Below are 20172 nucleotides of genomic sequence, written 5' to 3'. Positions count from 1 at the left end.
TAGCGGCAATCCCGTGACTGGTGATTAATCACTGCGGCCCTCGGTCACTGCTCAAGGCTCTCGGCCATACACACTCCTAGGGGAGGGATGGATCTGACGATGAGTGTGTATGTAATATATATTTATATATATATATACTCCCAGGGGAAGTCTGGGTCTGACAGAAGAGTGCGTACACTTTAACTGTGAGAGAAGTGTATAGAGCTGTAGCAGAGCTGTGTGTGCGGCACACTCTCTCCGCCCCACACTTTCCTCCGGCACAACAGTGGAGGCCGCGCGCTCCCGCCTGTTGTCATGGAGACGCCCCCGCCCTCCGTTCCTGCGCGTTCCCGCTGCTCTCCCTTCATCCGGGGTCCTGACTCCAATCCCGAGAGCCGGAGGCCGGGCCGTGTGCTCGGGTAGTCCTAATGGCGGACGACGTGGAGTGGGTGCTGGACAGCGTCCTGACCTTCCTCAGCGGCCCCGCTTGGACGGCGCCGGTGAGCGGCTTCATAGAGCACAACTGCTCAGGTACCCCGTCCTCTCCCGGCATGCTCTGCGGCTCTGTAATCTCTGCCTGTATACAGCTGTGCACCTAAAGAAAATAAGTGACCCCCCCCCGTGTGCCTGGTGTACCGTGGGGTCATAGATGTGCCAGCATTGGCCCTTATTTACCAGCCTGGCACCATTTCCCCGCAGTACTGTTAGTGGGGCTGACCGTCCTCCTATGGCGCGTTCACACGAAACGATAAGCGTTCCAGCAAGTGAAAATGACTGATCGTTCGTGTAATCGCTGCCAACGACCAAACGGTAAATAGTCTTCTTTGCGTTCATTTTCTGCAGGCATCAAAATCATGGTTGGCTCGTTCGCTAATTGTACGGCGTAAATGGCGCTCATTCAGTCCTTCTCAGTCACACAGCGAATGAACGACTTCTCATTTGAATGCGTCAACGATGTTCCTGCCTGTATAAACAGGTGGCCTGAGCTTTTGCGGACCCTTACACCGACTTCATATGCACGTATTTGCACAACACGCAGAGAATAGAGCCCATTGATTTTAGTGAGTTCATTCGGATTTTCGTTATTTGCGTTTGCGTTTTGGTTGCGCAAGGAAAAAAAATAGAACCTGTTCTGTTTTCTGCACTTTTGCGCACTAATGGTCCACGTAGAAGTCAATGGCGGGGTGCGTGAATGCGTGTAATACGCAAGGAGATGCATGAAATATGCGTAGTTCTGCTGGAAAAAGGACACATCTGGAACGCATTTCAATTGGTGCGTCTTTGTTGGCCGCGCAAATCAACAAGCCCTGCGGGTGGGAAAAGCACAGTAAGTTACACTGATTCGCATGCAAAAAAAGCATCATTCATTCTGTAAAAACACTCAGGTGTGCGCAAATGCGCTTACATTCGTGTTAAGCCGGCCTTAAACCTAAGTTGCTGCGCACCGTGAGCATATGTTTTGCGCACAAGCATGCAGCAAGTACACGATGGTAGTGGGAAACACTTCGCGATCTTCCATCATGGCTAAAATCTACGGCGGCGGATCACTACTCCCCCGAAGTGACGTTGGCAGGCGCGATATTGGGCCGAGTTTCTCGGTTTGATATCGCACTCTGCGTGTGAAACCAGTCTTCGGTTACATGGATGAAACAAAGGCGGAGAGCTGTCAATGAGGTGAAATATCTGGGCGCGTAAAAGCTCTTTCGCACTTGCGCTATTTTTTTTTTTATCCGTCGCTCAGCACCATCACAGTAGTGGTACAGCAGAAATAGCTGACGTGTCAGATCGGGTAGATGAAGGCCAACATCGCTTCCCAACGGAGACCATTGACTATAATGATGTCCGCTGGGTTTCCGTCTTTCATCCGGCGGTTTCCTGTACAAAATAGCGCCACGTGACGTCTTTCAGGATGATATGGCGGATCTGCGCTGGAGGCTCCAAAAAGAACCCATGTGATAACAAGGTATCCCAAGGGCCTTGTTACACAGATCCCGCACGCAGCAAGAATCTGAACCATTATCGTTCAGTGTAAAGGCACACCCTGACTGAACGCCGCACGAGAATTAGTTCAGTTTCTGCATGCAGAGAACTGAGCGACGACCATCGGTGTAAACAGGCAGCGGTTCATCTACGAAGGACTACCTGTTTCCTGTGAATCGAGGCGCCCTGGAATAATCCCCGATCCGCTCAGCCTCTGATCACTGAGCGCTGATGGTTCTGGGGAATGCTGCAACCAGCCGCACATGTCCCTTAGGCCGACTCCATTCACTGTGTACTACATACGCATACATCACAATGAAATTGTGCTTGTGTGTGCCTGCCTGCCTTACGGTGGCGGCTGTCGCAACGGAAATGTTTGATTACATGACGGCCATTCAGATGAGTAGCAGACCTGTTCTACAAGAACCCATGACAGTCCACCAGAACAGGAGATGTTCCGTCTCATACAGGGGGTCTGCAGCGAGGTAACCCAGTCCTTGATGTCCATGTGTGCTAATGGGGTACAGCCCATGCAGACCTCTCTCTTCTCCTTTCCTTTTAAAGGGGTTGCCCGGAATAGACTGATCACCTATCTGCTGGGACAGCTGCCGGGCACATCAGCACCCAACAGGCATCCTGTGTAGAATGACCCTTTACTACTACCGGTATATATTCTCCTCCGGCAGTGCGCCCTCTGCTGCCAAGAAGCTGCAAGCAAGCAGCCTGTTGCTGCACATGGCCTCCTGTTTAGGCATCAGTCTGCAGGGAGCGGGATGCTGTCGGTTCACTCAGAAGTTGAGGCCAAAGGGCAAAACCTGCGTCCGCCTTCAGGGAGGATTTGTCCATACAGTTTAGTGTCTGTACAGATGAGCTGCGTGGGCGATAACCCCTTTAATATCCTGATGGGATCTGCTTGTGACCACGGACTAGTAATGTGCATGGACTTTGTGGTACATTGTATAGACTTTAAGTGCTGGCATTTCTCATTGCAGTGTTTAATGATGAGGAGGAGAATAAGCTGTCCTACACGGAGGTTCACAACGAGTACAAGGAGCTGGTAAATATAATCCCTTACTAGTAATGGAGTTCTCAGGTGCCCTGCAGGGTAATTTGGGCATGTAAAATAACAGATGTAGTTAAAGGGGTTGTCTGATTAGAATTAACTTTTTAAAACCAAAGCCAAAGGGGTTAAAATATAAAACAAAAGGTAGTTACCCGTCCTCAGCTCTGGCGATCCAGTGCTACAGCCCCGCTATTTCTCTGGTCTCTGTTCACAGCAGAAGTCAGGTGACAAATGCCTGTCAATCGGAGGTGTGATCATAGAGGGGCGGTATATATTCCTTAGGCCGCATGCACATGGGTGGGTTGAAATCCCGCAGCGGAATCCGGCCTTGGCAGCAGCGGTGTCCGCGCGTAACTGCTTTCTTTTTCTTCTTTCTGTACTGTGGATGGTCCGCAAGGTCAATTGTGGACGGACCGCAGGTCGGACCACTGCACCAGCAAAGCAACTAAAATGGGACAAACCCTTAGTGACCAACTTATTTTGTGTCTTAAGGACTGAGCAATTGTTATTGTCACCTTGCCATAAATTGTTCACATATAATATGTTTTATAACTTTTTTTTATTTGGCGGGGGAAGGGGGTGACAGATGGTGAAAAAACATCCAGAAATTGATCATTGATATACAGCATGCCGATTCTTTCTTCTTCTTTTCCCTGACATATTGGGAAGCTGCCATTTATATGGGATTTTTCCTCAATGTGTACGGCGTACTTTATTCCTGCTGAACTATTTCTGTATCGGATCATTAGATGACCATAATAGTTATAATGTTTATTAACCATTTATGTAACCACTTTCCTTGGATTCCTTCTAATGTTGCAGGTGGAAAAGCTCATCCAAGAACTTCTTACTGAAATGGGGATTAGCGAGGAGCAGTTTCAGCTAGCGTGCTTATCTCCCCTTGCCCACGCTCCAGACGTCAAGGTGACAATAGTCTTATATTTCTCAACAGCTTTTTATATAATAATGTTTACTTTTGTAAACTGTTGATTTACACGTAGAACATTGTGAATACACGAGTGGTTCTGTTTATAATCACACATGTAAGTACATACCACAGTTATGTCATGTGAAATAGCAAAATCTGCCTTTTTTTAAATGCAGATTTTGCTACATATTTGACCCATTGCATACTGTTAGGTGCCATGTGGCAAGTCCAGAAAAAAAAATGCAGCATGTCTTCAAATCTACATGGATTGTTGTTTGCACTGTGGGTTTGTTAAACCCATTCACATGCATTGTACTGAAGGTTAGTTGCAGATTTTTGCTACTGATTCAGCAAATCCTTTATGTTGGCACATGGCATAACATGACATGACAATGGCTTTCCTAGCTATGGCGAAACTCCAAATCCCTGCATGCTACAAGTCTACAGCCTTCATGCAGAGCGCTAACAACGCAAAAGTCACTTTTTAGATCTGGCTTTTTCATTTTGAAACTTTTAGATGTTACTGGAAGGCTACAGCTACCTGGTGACTGTCTTACAAGGTTGCTTGGAACTTGGTTTTTCCCCAGGGCGCCATGTGAAAGCAAACAAGAAATTTTAAAGACATAACTGCTGGCAGGGATGTATCCTAACACTATGTTACAGTAAATCATTAGGCTCCTTCCATGCACACGGCCTCTTCCCAGTCCAGGCTGCATATATATTCTCCGATCAGTCTACTCCTAGGACCAATACCACTTCACCACCGTGAATTCTCCTGTCCTAGGACAGGTTTCCACAGGCTTCACTGACAGCAGCTGTTTTATACCGTTCCTGGACAACTCATTCAAAGATAGCAGGGGATGGGGATTCCTTCAGATGCGATTTGGGCAAAAAGACAGCTGTGGCAGGGGATTCTTTCAGATGCGCTGTGCATAAAAGAACAGCTGGGGCAGGGAATTCCTTCAGATGCGATGTGGGCAAAAGGACAGCTGTGGCAGGGGATTCCTTTAGTGCGATGCGTTGTGCGCTTTTAAAAAACACAGTCCTATCTTTTACATGGGCAATTTCTTTTTTTTGCACGCTTGTAAAAATCTGACGTGACTGTTTTCATTGGAAAGCACTGGTTCTAGTAGAGCCAATTATTTAATAAGCGCACCAATACATGCGCTAAAAAATTGCTCATCTGACTGCACCCTAAAAAGTGACTTGTGAACCCCATTCAGATGTATAGAAGCCTTCAAAATGTCTGCTACACCCCTGTCTCATGTAAATATAACCTATTCATTTTCAGGGTTCTGTAGTAGTTATTAAGGCTCTGTTCATACTTGTACTTCTATTTACCAAAACCCATAACATTCTGCAATAAATATGTAGAGTTTCCAGTGATAATGAGGCGGCTTACAATATGTTCTCTCTTGCCATAAATCTTTCCGGACGGTCTTTGAAGGATAACGTAGATTAAGAGATAATACAATTGTAATCCTCCTATTGACCTTAGGTAAGTTAATCTACGTGGAAATCAGCGTGTGTTCTTGCTTTCTGAACTGCCATACAGTAAGCTTAAATTGATGTGACAGGAATTATCAGAAAGGAGACACTTGCATTTTCATGATACTTCATTGGATGAACCTAAATTGTCTTGTCCTTCTTCCTAGAATCTCTTGCAGTGTGTGGTAGCGGTAGAAGATTTCGTGGTCTTTAAAGAAATGATGGTGCAGAAGAATATTGAGCTTCAGTTACAAGCAATTCAGATAATCCAGCAAAAGAATGGTAATATGTGCAGATGTACTGTGCACGTCAGGTGCCTGAGTATGGAGTGGGCTTGGGAGGCGAGGCCACTACATACACGGTGGGTGTCGGCAAGCTATGATAGCTGACATTCGCCAGCAACAGCTGCAATTAGTGCTAAACACTGATCGCGGCTGGTAACCCTTTAAGTGCCGCTGTTAATTCTGACAGCAGCATTTAAATGCCCTAATCAATGTTCTGGGCTCATGAATAGCCCCCGTGAATGCAATCAGGGGGTGCTGTCTCGTTGTCATGGAAGCCTGGGGGCTCCTGAAGGCCCACCATGAATATGAATGATTGCCTGTGGCATGTCTTAGTAGACTGCCTGTCAGTATTCTATTGCATTAGGCCCCCGGTCCACAGGCGTTGCGGTGTCCCGCGGCAGAGCTCCACCACGGGACCCGCCGCCAAATCTCCGTTGGTCAGCCCTATCTGACAGATAGGCTGACCGTGGAGAATCAGGGCATGCCCGCCGTGAGCAGAGAATCGCAATGATTCTCCGCTCGATGACAGTGTGTCGGCGCTTTCCATAACAACGCTAGGGAAAGCTTCAGAGGGCGTGATTCACTAGCGAAATTACGCCTTTGGACAGGCACCTTTATACTGTATGAGTGATTAAACTATCAAAAGCTAAGTCCCCTATGCAGACTAAAAAAAAAACCCAAGTTTAATTTTTAGGAAAACTAAAAGGTAGTAAAAGTTTAAGAAAAGCCCTTTTCCCAGACGTGTCATCTAAAACTAAAAACGTAGTATCATTGTATCCACAAAAGTCCAGATTGTTAAAATATTTCAGTATTTTTTTTCACTTTGTTTTATTCAAAATATTACAATATTAGAACAAGGAACATATTTTTCCTATTTGTATAGGCATAGCATGAAAGAAACAATCTGTTGTCCTAAATTATAATAAACAATTCCACAAACATATTGGCTTTTGTGCCTATACATCTTGTTTGACAAGTTGAAGCTATTACAAAATATTTCATTATTAATACCGCATGATGATCGCTGTTAGAAAATAAATATACATAATGTTGGGAATGGCGCTTTTTTTGGGATCACCCCGTATCCAAGAAAAAAATTGAATTAAAAGTGATCCAAAAGTTGTATGTACCCGAAAATGTTAGTATTATGCAAAAAATGACCTGTCGCACAGGCCTACAACATTAAAAGAAAATAAAAAAAACAATAATATATGTATATATGTGTACAGGGTTATTCTAAAAGAAAGAGGAGCAGGTTTGGGGATGTAATTACTAACAGACTACAAAAGACAGGTATCCATTAGAGATGAGCGAACGTACTCGGCCACGCCCCTTTTCCACTCAAGCACCGCGATTTTCGAGTACTTCTTTACTCGGGTGAAAAGATTCAAGGGGGGCGCCATGGGTGAGCAGGCGGTTGCAGAGGGGAGTGGGGGGGAGAGTTAGAGAGAGAGCCCCCCCCTGTTTCCCACTGCTACCCCCCCGCTCCACCACGCCATCCCCCGCCCCCCTGCGCCCCCCGAATCTTTGCACCCGAGTAGCCAGGTATTCGAAAATAGCGATGCTCGATCGAGTAATTACTCGAAACGAGTACATTCGCTCATCTCTAGTATCCATACATCAATGAAAAGAGGAAGATAAGTTTTTACGACATACGAGTAATGGCCCTTTTACACGGACCAACTAAACGAGTGCTGACGTTACCGCTAAGATCATTGGCACTCTTGCAGAGCTTTTAGACTGAAAGTCTTCTTGCTGGATCACGGGCTTCTTGCTCAGCGCTTCACCTGCTACGTGAAGCGCTGAGTGGGGGGCATTTACACAGAATGAGAAGTCCGCGATCCAGCGATGATTCTTTCACTGAAAGTCAGCGATAAACTGTGAATGAATAGTGAGCGTTTTTGTTTTTTCACATTCACACTGAATGATTATTGATCAAATTCATTTGTTTGAACAAAGTTTGAGTGATAATCATTACGTGTGAATGGGCCATCAGTTCTATAATCTGCCACATCGCAGTCCTGAATCTCTTGTTTACAGTTTTATGGTCCCTGAGGTGCGTCTGCATGTGCAACCGAGTTTAGCAAATTTTCGGTGCCCCTCGTAACTTTGCTAGAGATGAGTCGGCTGTTTTTAGAATTCACGCCGGAATTCACTTTGCATTTGTTTGACACTTAGCAAACTCAAGCGCACAAAATGACTTCTCCTGCGGTGTCGCCATTTTCCTACAAACTGTAAACAACAAGAACCAGTGCTGCGGTGTGGCAGAAAATGGAACTTACTGGTTTGTCATAAAAAATCGCTGAACCTTCCTCCACCCAGTGATGTGCAGACTGTGTCCCCGTCTTGCGTAGTTTTGTTTTAATTAAATCCCCAAATCTTTTTAAATAACGCTTTGAATTATTTTCGTAATCCTACTGATCCGCAGAATGAAAATAACATCACATTTACTGGACTGTGAACGTCGTAAAAGCAAACCCCTGACAAAAATTGCACATTTGCATTATTTTACCCACTTCTCCTCAGTTAGAACGTTTTTAAGTTTTCCAGCACGTCTATGGTATATTAATGGTACCACTAAAATACAACTTGTCCTGCAAAACACAAGCCCTCAAATAGCTAAAGAACCACAAAACTTAGAGCCGTGGTATTTATTTATTTTAGTTTTTTTAAAGTGGGGGAAAAAATATGAAAACCAGCTGCACGGGAAGAGGTTAAATGTATTTTTCACTTCAAGAAAAGGCTTGTTTTACTGGCTTTCTAATTATACTAGTGTAACAGTTTGAATATATTTTGGCTATAGGTGACCTTCCTGAATGCCTGAAAAATGGTGCAGATTTTATTTCAGACCTTGAACAACAGGAGATAAAAATGATCTCAGAAGCTTTAAGGTAAACAGTGAAGACCTTTATGTTATACTATAAATCTATATTGGCTTGGATTAGGCAGTGATCATAAGCAGCAACAGCTGTAGGGATAGTATAATTGATCTCTCCTGACTTCTGTGTTTGGTAAAGGCTTCTTGGCTAAATAGGGAGTTGGTCATGTATCTGACTTATCTGGCACATAGTTACTGGATAGCGGCTAGTCCTCTTTAAGTTTCCAGGAAGGCATTTGGAAAGACGTCCTACACCAATAGCAGTCTCTGCAAGGAGAACCAGTACCTTCCAGATGAATGTAGAATAAGATCTGCTCTTTCGGGTGTCTCTCTGCTTTGACTATGAAATATATAGGGTTTGCTGTAATGGCAGCACCTCTTAATAGGTTGTACTTAGTGACTTCAAACCCCTAGACACCTGCCCTCATACCGCTACAGTGACAAGAAAATGTAAGAAAGTTATGACTCTTGGAATGTGATGGTGAAATTGGTGTAGAAGTGGCAACTTTTTGCTGCCTACGCCACCATTTTTCTTTTTAAAGGGGGTGTGACTTATTGGAGGGACCTGGCCACCCTGGACCCAAAATAAATAAAGAGCTGGGGAGTGTGCGGGCGGCAGGGAAATTGGATTAGAGGATAAGAATGATAGGATTAAGAATTGTTTCATCCTATATGGGAGGATGAGTTAAAGGCTACGTTGCGTTTTGAACATGCCTTTCTATGTTCAGACAGAGGGGACTATATCAAATTTATGGAAGGTATGCTTGTGTTTTTCAGGATATCAAAAGAGGAATATGAACAGGAACAGTTGCGCAGAAAGGTTGGGAAATTACACATTATAGATTTTTATCTTTTCTAAAACCATACATTATCTCTACACTGTGAGCTATAGGCCGAATGCCCACGGCATCAGATCCGGTGCCCAGCCAGAGACAGATACTTACCTATCCTGATCCGGCGCGAGTGTATCGGCTAGCGCGCGTGCGCAGTACGGGGCATGACGCAGATCCGCGGCGATTTCAAAATTTACATTTTGGACACGCCACGGATGGGATGGCTTCCATTAATTTCCGCTCGTGGGCATGGAAGAATCTTTTACCATAGCATGCTATGGACAGACAGACATTTTGCTGTAAAAATCCGTCCATGGGTATTGAGCCATAATGAGTGATGTCTGTTCACATCAGATATTTTGTCTTTATTTATTTTTAATTTTTTCTAGGAAAAAAGTGAAGCTAATGTGAATAAAAATCTCTCCAAAACATCCCCGCATGAGAAAGTGACAACCCCAGAGATGGGTAATAAAGCAATTTTTATTTTTATTTGTTCTTACTTTCAGACAGCGTAGGGGTTCAAATTAAAAGTAACAATTTAAGAATTGGCCGGTGGCATAATGTTACTTAGTACATTGTCATAGTACACAAACGAATGGCTATAATACTTTTTCCAGGATAAAGGTGCACATGTGCTTTAACGTAACCTTCTGGTATTGGGGCTTCAATATAATAAATAAATAAATAAATAAAACTACACTGCAGCAATAGGGGGCTTGCAGTGAATGACACTGTTCTCATACAGGGGATCTATTGTGATGCCATAGATTTAGATTTTTAGTAAAGGATAAAAAAATGTATATGAGATAATTGCGCCAGCCATTAGGCAGCTTTCACACTTTGCTTTTTTTTTCCAGCGCTGACTCCATCTTGGCTTTCTGTCCTCTGTGCAGGGGTGATTATATGAGAACTCTTTAGTCTCCTTCTCACATAGTTTCTATCTTTGTCAGGCTGTTTAACTGGATAGAAAGAAATGTGAAAGATCAAGGTCGCCTCCGGCTCACGTATTCACCCCTATGCTTCCAGCCGCTTTCTGTCTCATGCAGTTTTTGGCATGCAGGACGGATGGAACCTGCACTATAAGCAGCACAGTGTGAAAGAAGCCTTAGTTGGACATGTTTTCCTGCATCAGTCTTGTTGGCTGAAATATAATCAGCTGACACTTAGAATTGGTAAGATCCACAATCGGCTCAGCATGTGATTCCTATGGAAACTGAAGAAGTAAGTGGCTGCCAGTCACATTTATAAACCATAGATCTACTCCGTGCACTAGCTTCATTTACCTGCAGGCTACCTCTCTGTGCGAATGAAGATATATTTGGTCAGGTTTTAAAATAACTGCCTAAATTGTGTCAGGAATATCCGACATTCTTTCATTTGCCAAGACTAGTCTGCAATTATATGACGAATTATTGGCAACTGCACAGGAGGTTCCACAAACTTTTTTTTTTATTTTTTTGTAAAGTTTTTTTATTATATTTGTCTGTGAAGTTATTAGTTAAACTTAATTTTAAAGGGAATCTGTAGTTTGGGAGAAACTTTCATTTTATCAGAAGCCGCCAGACAGAAAGCTAATCTTTGATAGATATTAGCGGCAAGCTAGCCCCACCCACACCAACCTCAAATTCGCTGATTGACAGCTATCTTGCTACCATTCCTCCCAAAAATAAGTCCTACCCCTATTTTCAGTGAGGGCGGGGCTTGAAATATAAGCCCTTCACCAAAAATAAGCCCTAGCAAATTGGGGGGCAAAAAACATCAATACTCACCAAGTCGGCGGCGTCTGAGTCTCTCACACTGGCCCCTAGAGCTGTGTCAGGCTGCCGTACCCTCTGCACTGACACAGAACTCTCCTTCTGGTGACGGGGCTTTGAATACCCCGCCTCCAGCAAGCGAGTGTTATGATTGGATCGAGTGCCAGCCAATCGGAGCCAGCGCTCGATCATTCACAGCCATTCAGTGAATGACATCACTGAATGGCTGTGATTGGCTCATCGAGTGCCGGCTCTGATTGGCTAAGCCACAGTGCTCATTAGCCAATCACAGCACTCTCTTGCTGCAGGCGGGGTAATCAAAGACTCATGACCAGAAGGAGAGTTCTGTGTGAACGCTGAAGACACTGCAGCCATGACGCATCGCCGCCAGAGATCAGCAGTGCCAGGGACCCCTGACGCCACAGACCAGGTGAGTATAAGACACCGTGCCTCTTTTGGGGCAAAAATTAATATGACTGTGTCTTATTTTGGGGGAAACACGGTATGTACAGTAATAAGAAGACAGCTGTCAATCGATTGCATAAGAGTGGCGTGGGTGGAACTAGTTGCACCTCATTTATATTGAGGACTACTTCCTGTAGTCCTCTGTGTCTGGCTGCCTAATGACTAATAAAAGGCAAGTTTCTCCCAAACTCCTGCACAAATTCATACGGCAGACATATGGTTCTGACCAGTGTGCCTGTCACTACTTTGTGCTGCTCTCAGTGAGGGCTGAGAAAAGATGGTGACAGATTCTCCTTAAATGCACATTTGGGTTTCCAATGTCTGTTGTACCAGGTGTTCATTGCGATCCTTACTTACAGAACAAGTGAAACCCCCTCCAACCATCAAGCAGACGTTGAAAGAGGAAGAACTTCCATACAGACCTCTGTCTGTCCAATTTAAAGAGCTTAGTAGCGCAGAAGCAGCCGAGGCTTGGATGGAGCAAGCCAGGAAAGAAGCTGGCATACAGGGCAATTTAACTGTAAGTTCTTTACCTTTTCTTTATCTATTTAATTTTTTCTTCAATAACCGGCATGCGAATTACTGCTGTGGCGACTCTTAGGTGAGATTGGTCATTTCTCCATTGAAGTCAATTAAGTTGGGAAAACTTGCAAGTAGCTGAACTTTTTTTTTTTTTTTTTAAAGGGCCACTCCAACGAAAACTCTTATTTATTTATTTATTTATTTTTTCTTCCCTGCTCCCCTCACCTGATTGCCTGTCACACTCTGGAGGTCTCCAGCCACTTCCCTGCAGTGCAGCCCCCTATCTGATGCTTATCACTCATCATCATAAGAGGGGGATTTTTTACTTTCAGTTTCACATCAATCCCATGATGCATCAGCACTGCATTGGCTGAGGCTATACCATTTTTTTGCCTGCTGGGGAGACCATTTACTTATCATTACCTTCTACGGAAGCTACAGAACATAAGCATACAGTCAGGAGAATGAGCTGTGATCTCCTCTAGAATACCTGTGTGACAGGAGTGGTGAGCTAATCATCAGTAACTGTGATAGGAGTGCCTCGGTCCCCCTGTAGGCAGTTTAAGGGGTAGGATCCATATAATAGCATCACACAGACTGAGTATCTGACTAGAAGCTGAATACATAACTCCAAGCAGATCTGAGCTGGTCAGAATTGAGCTCACATGACAATCTACATGTGATTGACTAATTCTGAACACAACTGCATCCCTAAATATAGGAGGGTGTTCACGCGTATGCAACCACATTATTTTAGTTTTGTTTCTAGTGCAGGTCCTCCTCTGTACACACAGGGACAGACAGTAGCAGCAGGACCGCAGCTGTCATAACCATGTGACCAGGAAGCAACTAGACGAGGCCATGTGTTACTACACTTCTATGTGGGGATTTATAAAATCAGTGTTCAACATGCCAGCTGCCCCCCCCCCCCCTCCGCTGTTAACCCCTTCCCCGCAGCGATCTAAGTAGATTGCGGTAGGGAAAGGGTTCACAGAGTAAGCGATTTTCCTACCGCAATCAGAAAGCGATAAAAAAATGCTAAAAAACGGAGGCAAAATGCTAATTTTTAGCATTTTGCCTCCCAAAAAACACAATGAAAGTGATCAAAAAAATTGTGTGTACCTCAAAATGGTACGAATAAAAACTACAGCCCTCAGAGAGCTCTGTCCATGGAAAAGTAAAAAAGTTATAACACTTTGAATGCAGTGAGTTTAGAAAAAAATAATAATTTCCAAAAAAATAGTTTTTTATTGTGGAAAAGTGGAAAAACCTAAAAAAAAATATAAGCATTTTGGTATCGTTGTAACCGAACCGTCCCGCAGAAAAAAATGCAGTGTGTCATTTATGCTGCATAATTAACGCTTTAAAAAAAACCCCCAAAAATCTATGGCAGAATTGATGCGTTTTCTCTCCCTACGATTATAAAAAAAATAAGAAAAGTTTTACAATATAGCCTATGTACCCAAAAATGCTAACCATAAAAACTACAGTTCGCCACGCAAAAAACAAGCCCTTACATGGCCGCGTCGACGGAAAAATAAAGTTATGGCTTTTGAAAAATGGATATGAAAAAATACCAAAAATCGTTTGGTCCTCAACGCTAAAATAGGCAATGTCCTCAAGGGGTTAATGACTGTTCACTGTTAACCCACTTTTCTATACTAGAGCACTAAGATCTAAATTTGGGGTGCGTCTTATAGTCTGAAAAATGCAGTAACTAACCAAAGTACCACTACCTGACTTGTTTATACTGGGGGGAATCGCTACATAATGAAAGAAAAAAATCTCCGGAGCGGCCCCTTTAAGATTGTCACTCCTAATGTGTATGATTAAGATTCTATAATGGAAATTCCCTAGTCACACTGTTTGTTATTGACTTATGTGTCCATTGGAGATCGATTTACTTTTTTTTAGACTTTCATCAAAACCTAAAGCATGCTGAATTTTCTCTGCAGAACTTGACACAGGCAGAGAAAGAACAACTCCAAGAACGTGCAGAGTATCTCAGACAGCGAAGAGCAGAACTTTTAGCAAGGAAAAGGGACTCTAAGAAGGAAATGCAGAATTCTGAAGAGAACAAAGAAAAGGCGTCCTGCTCAAGACAGGTAACCTGCGGGGAGTGGGAGCCATCAGAGGAAAGCCTGAACACTCCCAAATGTCCCTCAACTGTAACATTTGTTGTATTTGCTGCACTGTAAGAACACCGCACAACATACTGTATATTATGTATGTGTAACCAGGAATGGTATTTTTGTACATGGCTGGAAATTATTATAATCCGCATATCTTGGCTTAATATTTGTGATCTAGCATTTATAATCGTATTTAAAAATTTTATGCCCACAATTTTTTCTTTAAACCATGAAAGTCTCCTGTCATTCTCTTCCTGTGAATTGCCATAATACACAATAAATAGCTGTGTATAGCTGACAGTCCAGCCTATGGGTAGCTTTGGGTAGTGCTATATGTCCTTCACAAATGCCCTATTGGCCTCATTTGTGAATATATGAGTTCATATTAAAATATACTAATATTCTATATAATTATACTACGTGTGTATAGATGCATATGAGGGTGATCTCCTACCATATATTACGGGTGTCGGCTGTTTCTTACAACCAACACCCGGCTGAAACAGCTCCGATTAGCCACGTGGCTTATCGGAGCCGTTAACCCTTTAAGTGCCGCTGTGAATTCTGACAGCGGCATTTAAATCCCCTGGACGATGTTTCAGGGTCTCGTACGAACCCCCCGTTATGAGATCGCAGGGAACCGTGCGAATGTCATAGCAGGCGGGGGCCTTCTGAAAGGCCCCAGGGCCGTCTTAGCAGAATGCCTATCTAGGCATCGCTTGCTATAATGCCTGTCCGATCGCAGTATGATGTAATGCTATGGCATCAAAGCATCACTAGTTGTTGTACCCTCTGGGGATAAAAAAAAATAAGTAGAGATTTAAAGTCTTACTAATTATTTAAAAAAAACAAAACAAGTAATAAAAGCTTAACCCTCCACCCCTTTGTTATCGCTGCATCCGTAAAAGTCTGATCTCTCAAGGTAACGTATTATTTACCCCACAAATTGAACTTCGTCAGAAAAAAAAAAAAAGAACGCCAGAATTGCGGTTTTTTTTTTTTTGGTCACCCCTGTAATAACAGGCGATCAAAAAGTCATATGTACTCCGAATGGTACCAATTGAAACTACAGGATGTCCTGCACAGATTAAGACATCGCACAACTATGTCGACGAAAAAATAGAAATGTTATAGCTGTCAGAAAATGAAGGCAGAAAATTATTTTAAAAAATTAAATATCTTTGAAAATGTAGTACAGTAAAAAAAAAACTATATAAATTTGGTATCATAGTAATCTGACCCATAGAATAAAGTTATCAGAACATTTTTGTTGCAGTGTGTACGCTGTTGAAACAAGACTCACCCAAAGATGGCCGAATTTTAGGTTTTTTTTACCATTTCTTTCCACTAAGAATTTTTTTAAAGTTTTTCAGTACATAATGTGGTACATTAAATAAAACCATTGAAAAATACAACTCGTCCCGCAAAAAACAACCCATCTTACAGCTACTTTGATGACTAAATAAAAGAGTTACGATTTTTTTTAAAAGGGGGGAGGAAAAAATGAAAATAAAAGGGGGGGTGGGGGCGCTCCTTAAGGGGTTAAAGTGACTCCCCCCAGGCATGGAGAAACAAAGATGGCCACACCAGCTTCTCTGACTACCTGATGCACACCTTGTACTAGTACGTTTCATTAGTATAAGACACTACACCTGCTTTCATTAACCCGTGCTGGCTAGATTGATCAGCATGTGGTGTCCTAGATTACTGATGCATACTATGCACAGCATTCATTAAGTGGTCAGAGAAGCAGTTCGCCCATCTTTGGTTCTCCAGGTCCATAGGGTTGCTTTAATTCACAATCGGTAAACTCTTATTTCATTCAGTTATATATCCTGTTGCTTTAAGGCTTTGCCTCAAATCAGCAGCCCTGGCAACATTAACCAGTGGTAAGGGCCAGTCCTTAAATGTCAGCCCTGAATTTTGACACTAACCTAATGTCAATCCTCTATCTGAATGACAGAGGCATTCAAGCATTGGGATCAGTCTGCTTGAGAATCTCTTCCTGGGGGACAGGCCGCTTGTGTATATGAGCTCTTATACCTACACTTAAAAAGTACTTCAGTTTTCAAAATGTTTTCTAAAATCTACCAGGTTCACCTTACAATCTCATTTGTTTCTATTTGCACTGCTACATGCTTCTAGGTTCTGATTTTCAGGTGGTATTCCCCATTGCTGCCCTGCTGTTTGCAATCCACTAACAGGCGGGAAAAAAGGGGTGTGGTAATCCTACCATTCTGCCAGTAGTTTACTGTCCTGTACATCCTTTCCTGACTTCCCATGCTGCATTGCTCTGCCTCTGGTCCAGTCAGCAAAGAGACAGTATCTGGATGCCCACCCCTGTCTTTTCCCAGGATATCTCAGGCACTCAGAGACACTCTGGCCAAAAGGTTAGCAAACCCAATGTAATGTGTGTACACACACGTGCTGTAACAGCAGGAGAGGCGGAGATTACAGACACTGTGGAGCACACTTATAAACCATTTTACGGCAGCTTCTAGTGTAAGAAAACCTCACATTTTTGTGCAAAAATTTGCAACCTTTTTGCGCTGGTGCTTTTAAGGGGGCTTTGGCCACCCGTACCAACAGATTTATGTATAATTTACTCCAGAAACTGGCATAACTTCTGCTACAAATGTATGGCAGATCAGACCTGGTGTACATTTCTGAGAAGGTGCACCGAGCTATTCCTCTGCATGCGTGCAACTGTGCGCCAGGGATAATTATACCAAGTCCCACATTGGAAATGCTTGGCTTTGTAAATTTGCCCGTGTGTCTCCAGATGTCAGCCTGTGAAGATAGTCCCTCCCCACAAATCATCATAACTACAGAAGCTCAATAGCTAGCAACAGGCAGTGGGTTTTACTGGGCTGGAAGGGAGACTCCTAGTGGCAGCCACTTCAAACTTGATTTACAGTGGTAAAACCATAAAGCTAAATGAAATTATGAGATTGATGAGACACACGGGCTTTTATATTAGCTTAAGGTGTCTGAAAAGTTACTACCTTTTTGTAATGTTTTAATTGTCATATTTTGCAGCAGCAAAAGGAGTTGACTGAAGAAGAACTGAAGAACTTACAGAAAAGAAAGCAACTTGCAGAAAAGCTTAAAGAGGAAGTGATTAACAAGTGAAGTCTGCTCACGCTTTGCCCATTCTCCATTTAACTAATTGCCAAAGCCATTCATATACACCTATCGTAAGCCTTAAATACTTAGTCACAGCCTCTAAATATATTAGTTTTGCAAGAGACAGAGTATGTGATTACAGTGCAGAGCAACACAAAACTCAACTTACAAAGGCTTTCCCACCTTTAGACATTTGCAGCTTATCTACAGGCCCAACTTCTCAAGAGTAGCAAGTTCCCTTAACATTCTGCAAGGCAACAGATGGACCCATTGCAGTTAGTTCTCCTTCTTTATGTGGGTACTTTTTACATGGGCCGATAGTCGCCTGAATAATCGCTCAAACAAGTGATTACGGGCGACTGTTGGACCTTGTAAACACGAGACCCTATGGGGTACTGAGTGCAAAGTCTTTCAGTAGCCACTAGTAGTTAAATTTCAGCTCCCTGAAACTGAACGACTAGTGAGCAACTTCTTGGGTATAAACAGGCAGTCATTCATCTTTGAACCACTGCATGTTTACAATGAATGGAGACAGGTGGCCAAAAGGGATCTCCAGTGCACTCCGCCTCCATTCACTGAACAACTATTGGTCCTGTGTGAAAGCACAGAGCGATAGTCGCTCTGTCTAAAACCACCCTAAGGCTGCTTTAACACGGCTGGGAAAATCGCGTGAGATTTGTGCGCTGCAACACATACAAATCTCGTACGAATATGAACCCCATTCTTTTGAATGGGGTCATACACATGATTTTTTTTCCTGTTGCACAGGAAAAAACTCATGGCCTGTTCTATCTTTGGGCATTCCCTCTGAACGCCTTGCATCACATCACCCATTGTTTTCAATGGGGCTGGCACAGCATTGTGTGCTATGTGCACACAAATGCAGTGCAATAGGAGATTTACCCATTGAAAACAATGTGTAAAAGCTGCAACGGAGGATCTCTACTTTCCTGAAGTGATGCAAAGCAGTTTTAACACAAACTCCTCGCATGCACAGGGACATCGCATGTTGGCGAGTGCGATATCGGGCTTTCACGGCCTGATATCGCACTCTCCTGTGTGAAATTAGCCTTATTTTAGTGTTGAGTGTCTCATTTTGCCAGACAGATAGGTGGGACCCAGAGGTCAGACTGTTGTCGTATCAGACATTTATGGCGTAGCCTATGGATATACTATAAAAGAGCCATTTAACTTGTCAAAGATTGCCAAAATGTGGAAATGCGCTTCATGTCCATTTACAGGAGAGCCCCCACAATTTTCCTTCAAGGCTCCTTCTGCATGAGCTTGCATGCAAACAACTTTTTGTTTAATATTCAACTACTGTGCAATTCAAAACTGAAGTTGCAGTTTGTCTGCAGTTCACCTGAACCAATCTCCCTATGTCTACACTTCCACCTGTAAGCTTCAGCAGCATTGTCAGCAGTACGTTGTGTTGGTCCAAATTCACATCCTAATAAACAGTTAGACTGTTTTACATGCTGGGGTTTTGCCACTAAATTCACTATGGTGACCAGATGATACATTGTAGTGAGTGGGGCATCATGCAGCATTACATTGCGCTGGTAAAATCTGTGGCTGTTTACTTGTGACGTGTGATAGTGGTGTCAGACCACTGCCACTGTGTGCGACGATTCCATGATATGCAAAAGAAAGGTACTTTTCACCTGACAATACAATCATAAATCCCAGCTAGAGACCAGCATGCTGCTAGGGAAGCAGTCTTAAAATGTAGATTGAAACTCGCAGTAATTTCAGCCCCATTTATTTACTTAGAGAGTAACTGTACTTACCAATATTTTTTTTCTAAAATGCATAGAAAAGGTGATTCTAAGCATCTGTGCAATGTTTTCTCAGAATATTTTGTACATTTTTTTTTTGTACAGTTTGAGTGATCATCTTTGCATAACTCTTAGAGTTAAGGCCCTTTTAGACAACTATTTTCGCTCAAAAATCACTCAAAGCCATCTTTTGAGCGATAATCGTGACATCGTGCAGTTTTTGTTAAGCCGTCGCTGATCTTTCAGCATGCTGAAAGATCAGTGATCAGTTATCAGGAATTTACAGTGGGATACAGCTGATACTATTGTTTCAGCTGTATCCCCCTCCCTGAAGACAGGCTAGGTATGAAGAACAGAGCGGTCCAGCTCTGTTCTCCATACCCCACTTGGCTGTATAACAGCCTGGCGTTCCGACCAGAGAACAGCTGGATGCAGAAGACAAGTGGGGACGCCCCACTTGTCTTCTGCATCCTTCGCTCGGAGCGCTAGGTGATCGTTCAACGTTTGAGCGATCACCTTGCACTTTAAGAACACAACGATAATCGCTCAAATAATCGTGTCTAAACCAGCTTTTAAATGCAGACGGAATGGGACATCGCTGATAACTCCGTCAAAAAGCAGCTGCTTTATTCTCGGAGCTTTCAGCTGGTGTCCTGCTGAGAAGTCCCAGCGGGATACCAGCTGAAAGAATGCTATCAGTGCCGCCGGCTGAGAAAATCAGCGTGTGGTACTGATAACCGGCAATGGTGATTTCTAGCTTGCTAGAAATCAACAATGAACGAACAGTGCACGATAGCAGTGCGTTTAGACAGAACGATTATCGCTCAAAAGATGGCTTTTGAGCGATAATCGTTGTGTTTAAATGGGCCCTAAATCTTTCAATCTTTTGAAAGACTATCTTTGCATGTAAAAGGACCTTTACATGGAAATGACTGTGCTTGCGCTTCTATCTCTAGTACAGG

At 43.3% G+C, this 20172-nt stretch overlaps 1 protein-coding gene across 2 annotated transcripts; it reads left to right on the top strand.

Moving 5' to 3' along the window:
- The first annotated feature begins 320 nt into the window (after positions 1-320).
- On the top strand, positions 321-19338 carry CFAP36 (cilia and flagella associated protein 36). Of its 2 annotated transcripts, none has more exons than XM_066595753.1 (10): positions 321-510; positions 2952-3016; positions 3845-3946; positions 5606-5720; positions 8526-8613; positions 9378-9420; positions 9823-9898; positions 12012-12172; positions 14130-14279; positions 17349-19338. In XM_066595753.1, the coding sequence occupies exons 1-10, from the start codon at positions 408-410 to the stop codon at positions 17436-17438; spliced, it is 993 nt and encodes a 330-aa protein (XP_066451850.1). In that variant the 5' UTR covers positions 321-407; the 3' UTR covers positions 17439-19338. The 2 variants fall into 2 exon arrangements, with proteins under 2 accessions (XP_066451850.1, XP_066451849.1); XM_066595752.1 differs by having other exon boundaries at positions 17346-19338.
- The last annotated feature ends 834 nt before the right edge of the window (positions 19339-20172 follow it).

The sequence above is a fragment of the Eleutherodactylus coqui genome, chromosome 3, assembly GCF_035609145.1.
Source record: "Eleutherodactylus coqui strain aEleCoq1 chromosome 3, aEleCoq1.hap1, whole genome shotgun sequence".
NCBI lineage: Eukaryota > Metazoa > Chordata > Amphibia > Anura > Eleutherodactylidae > Eleutherodactylus > Eleutherodactylus coqui.
The sequence above is the reverse complement of the archived record's forward strand: the minus strand, read 5'-3'. Positions and strand labels throughout refer to the sequence as shown.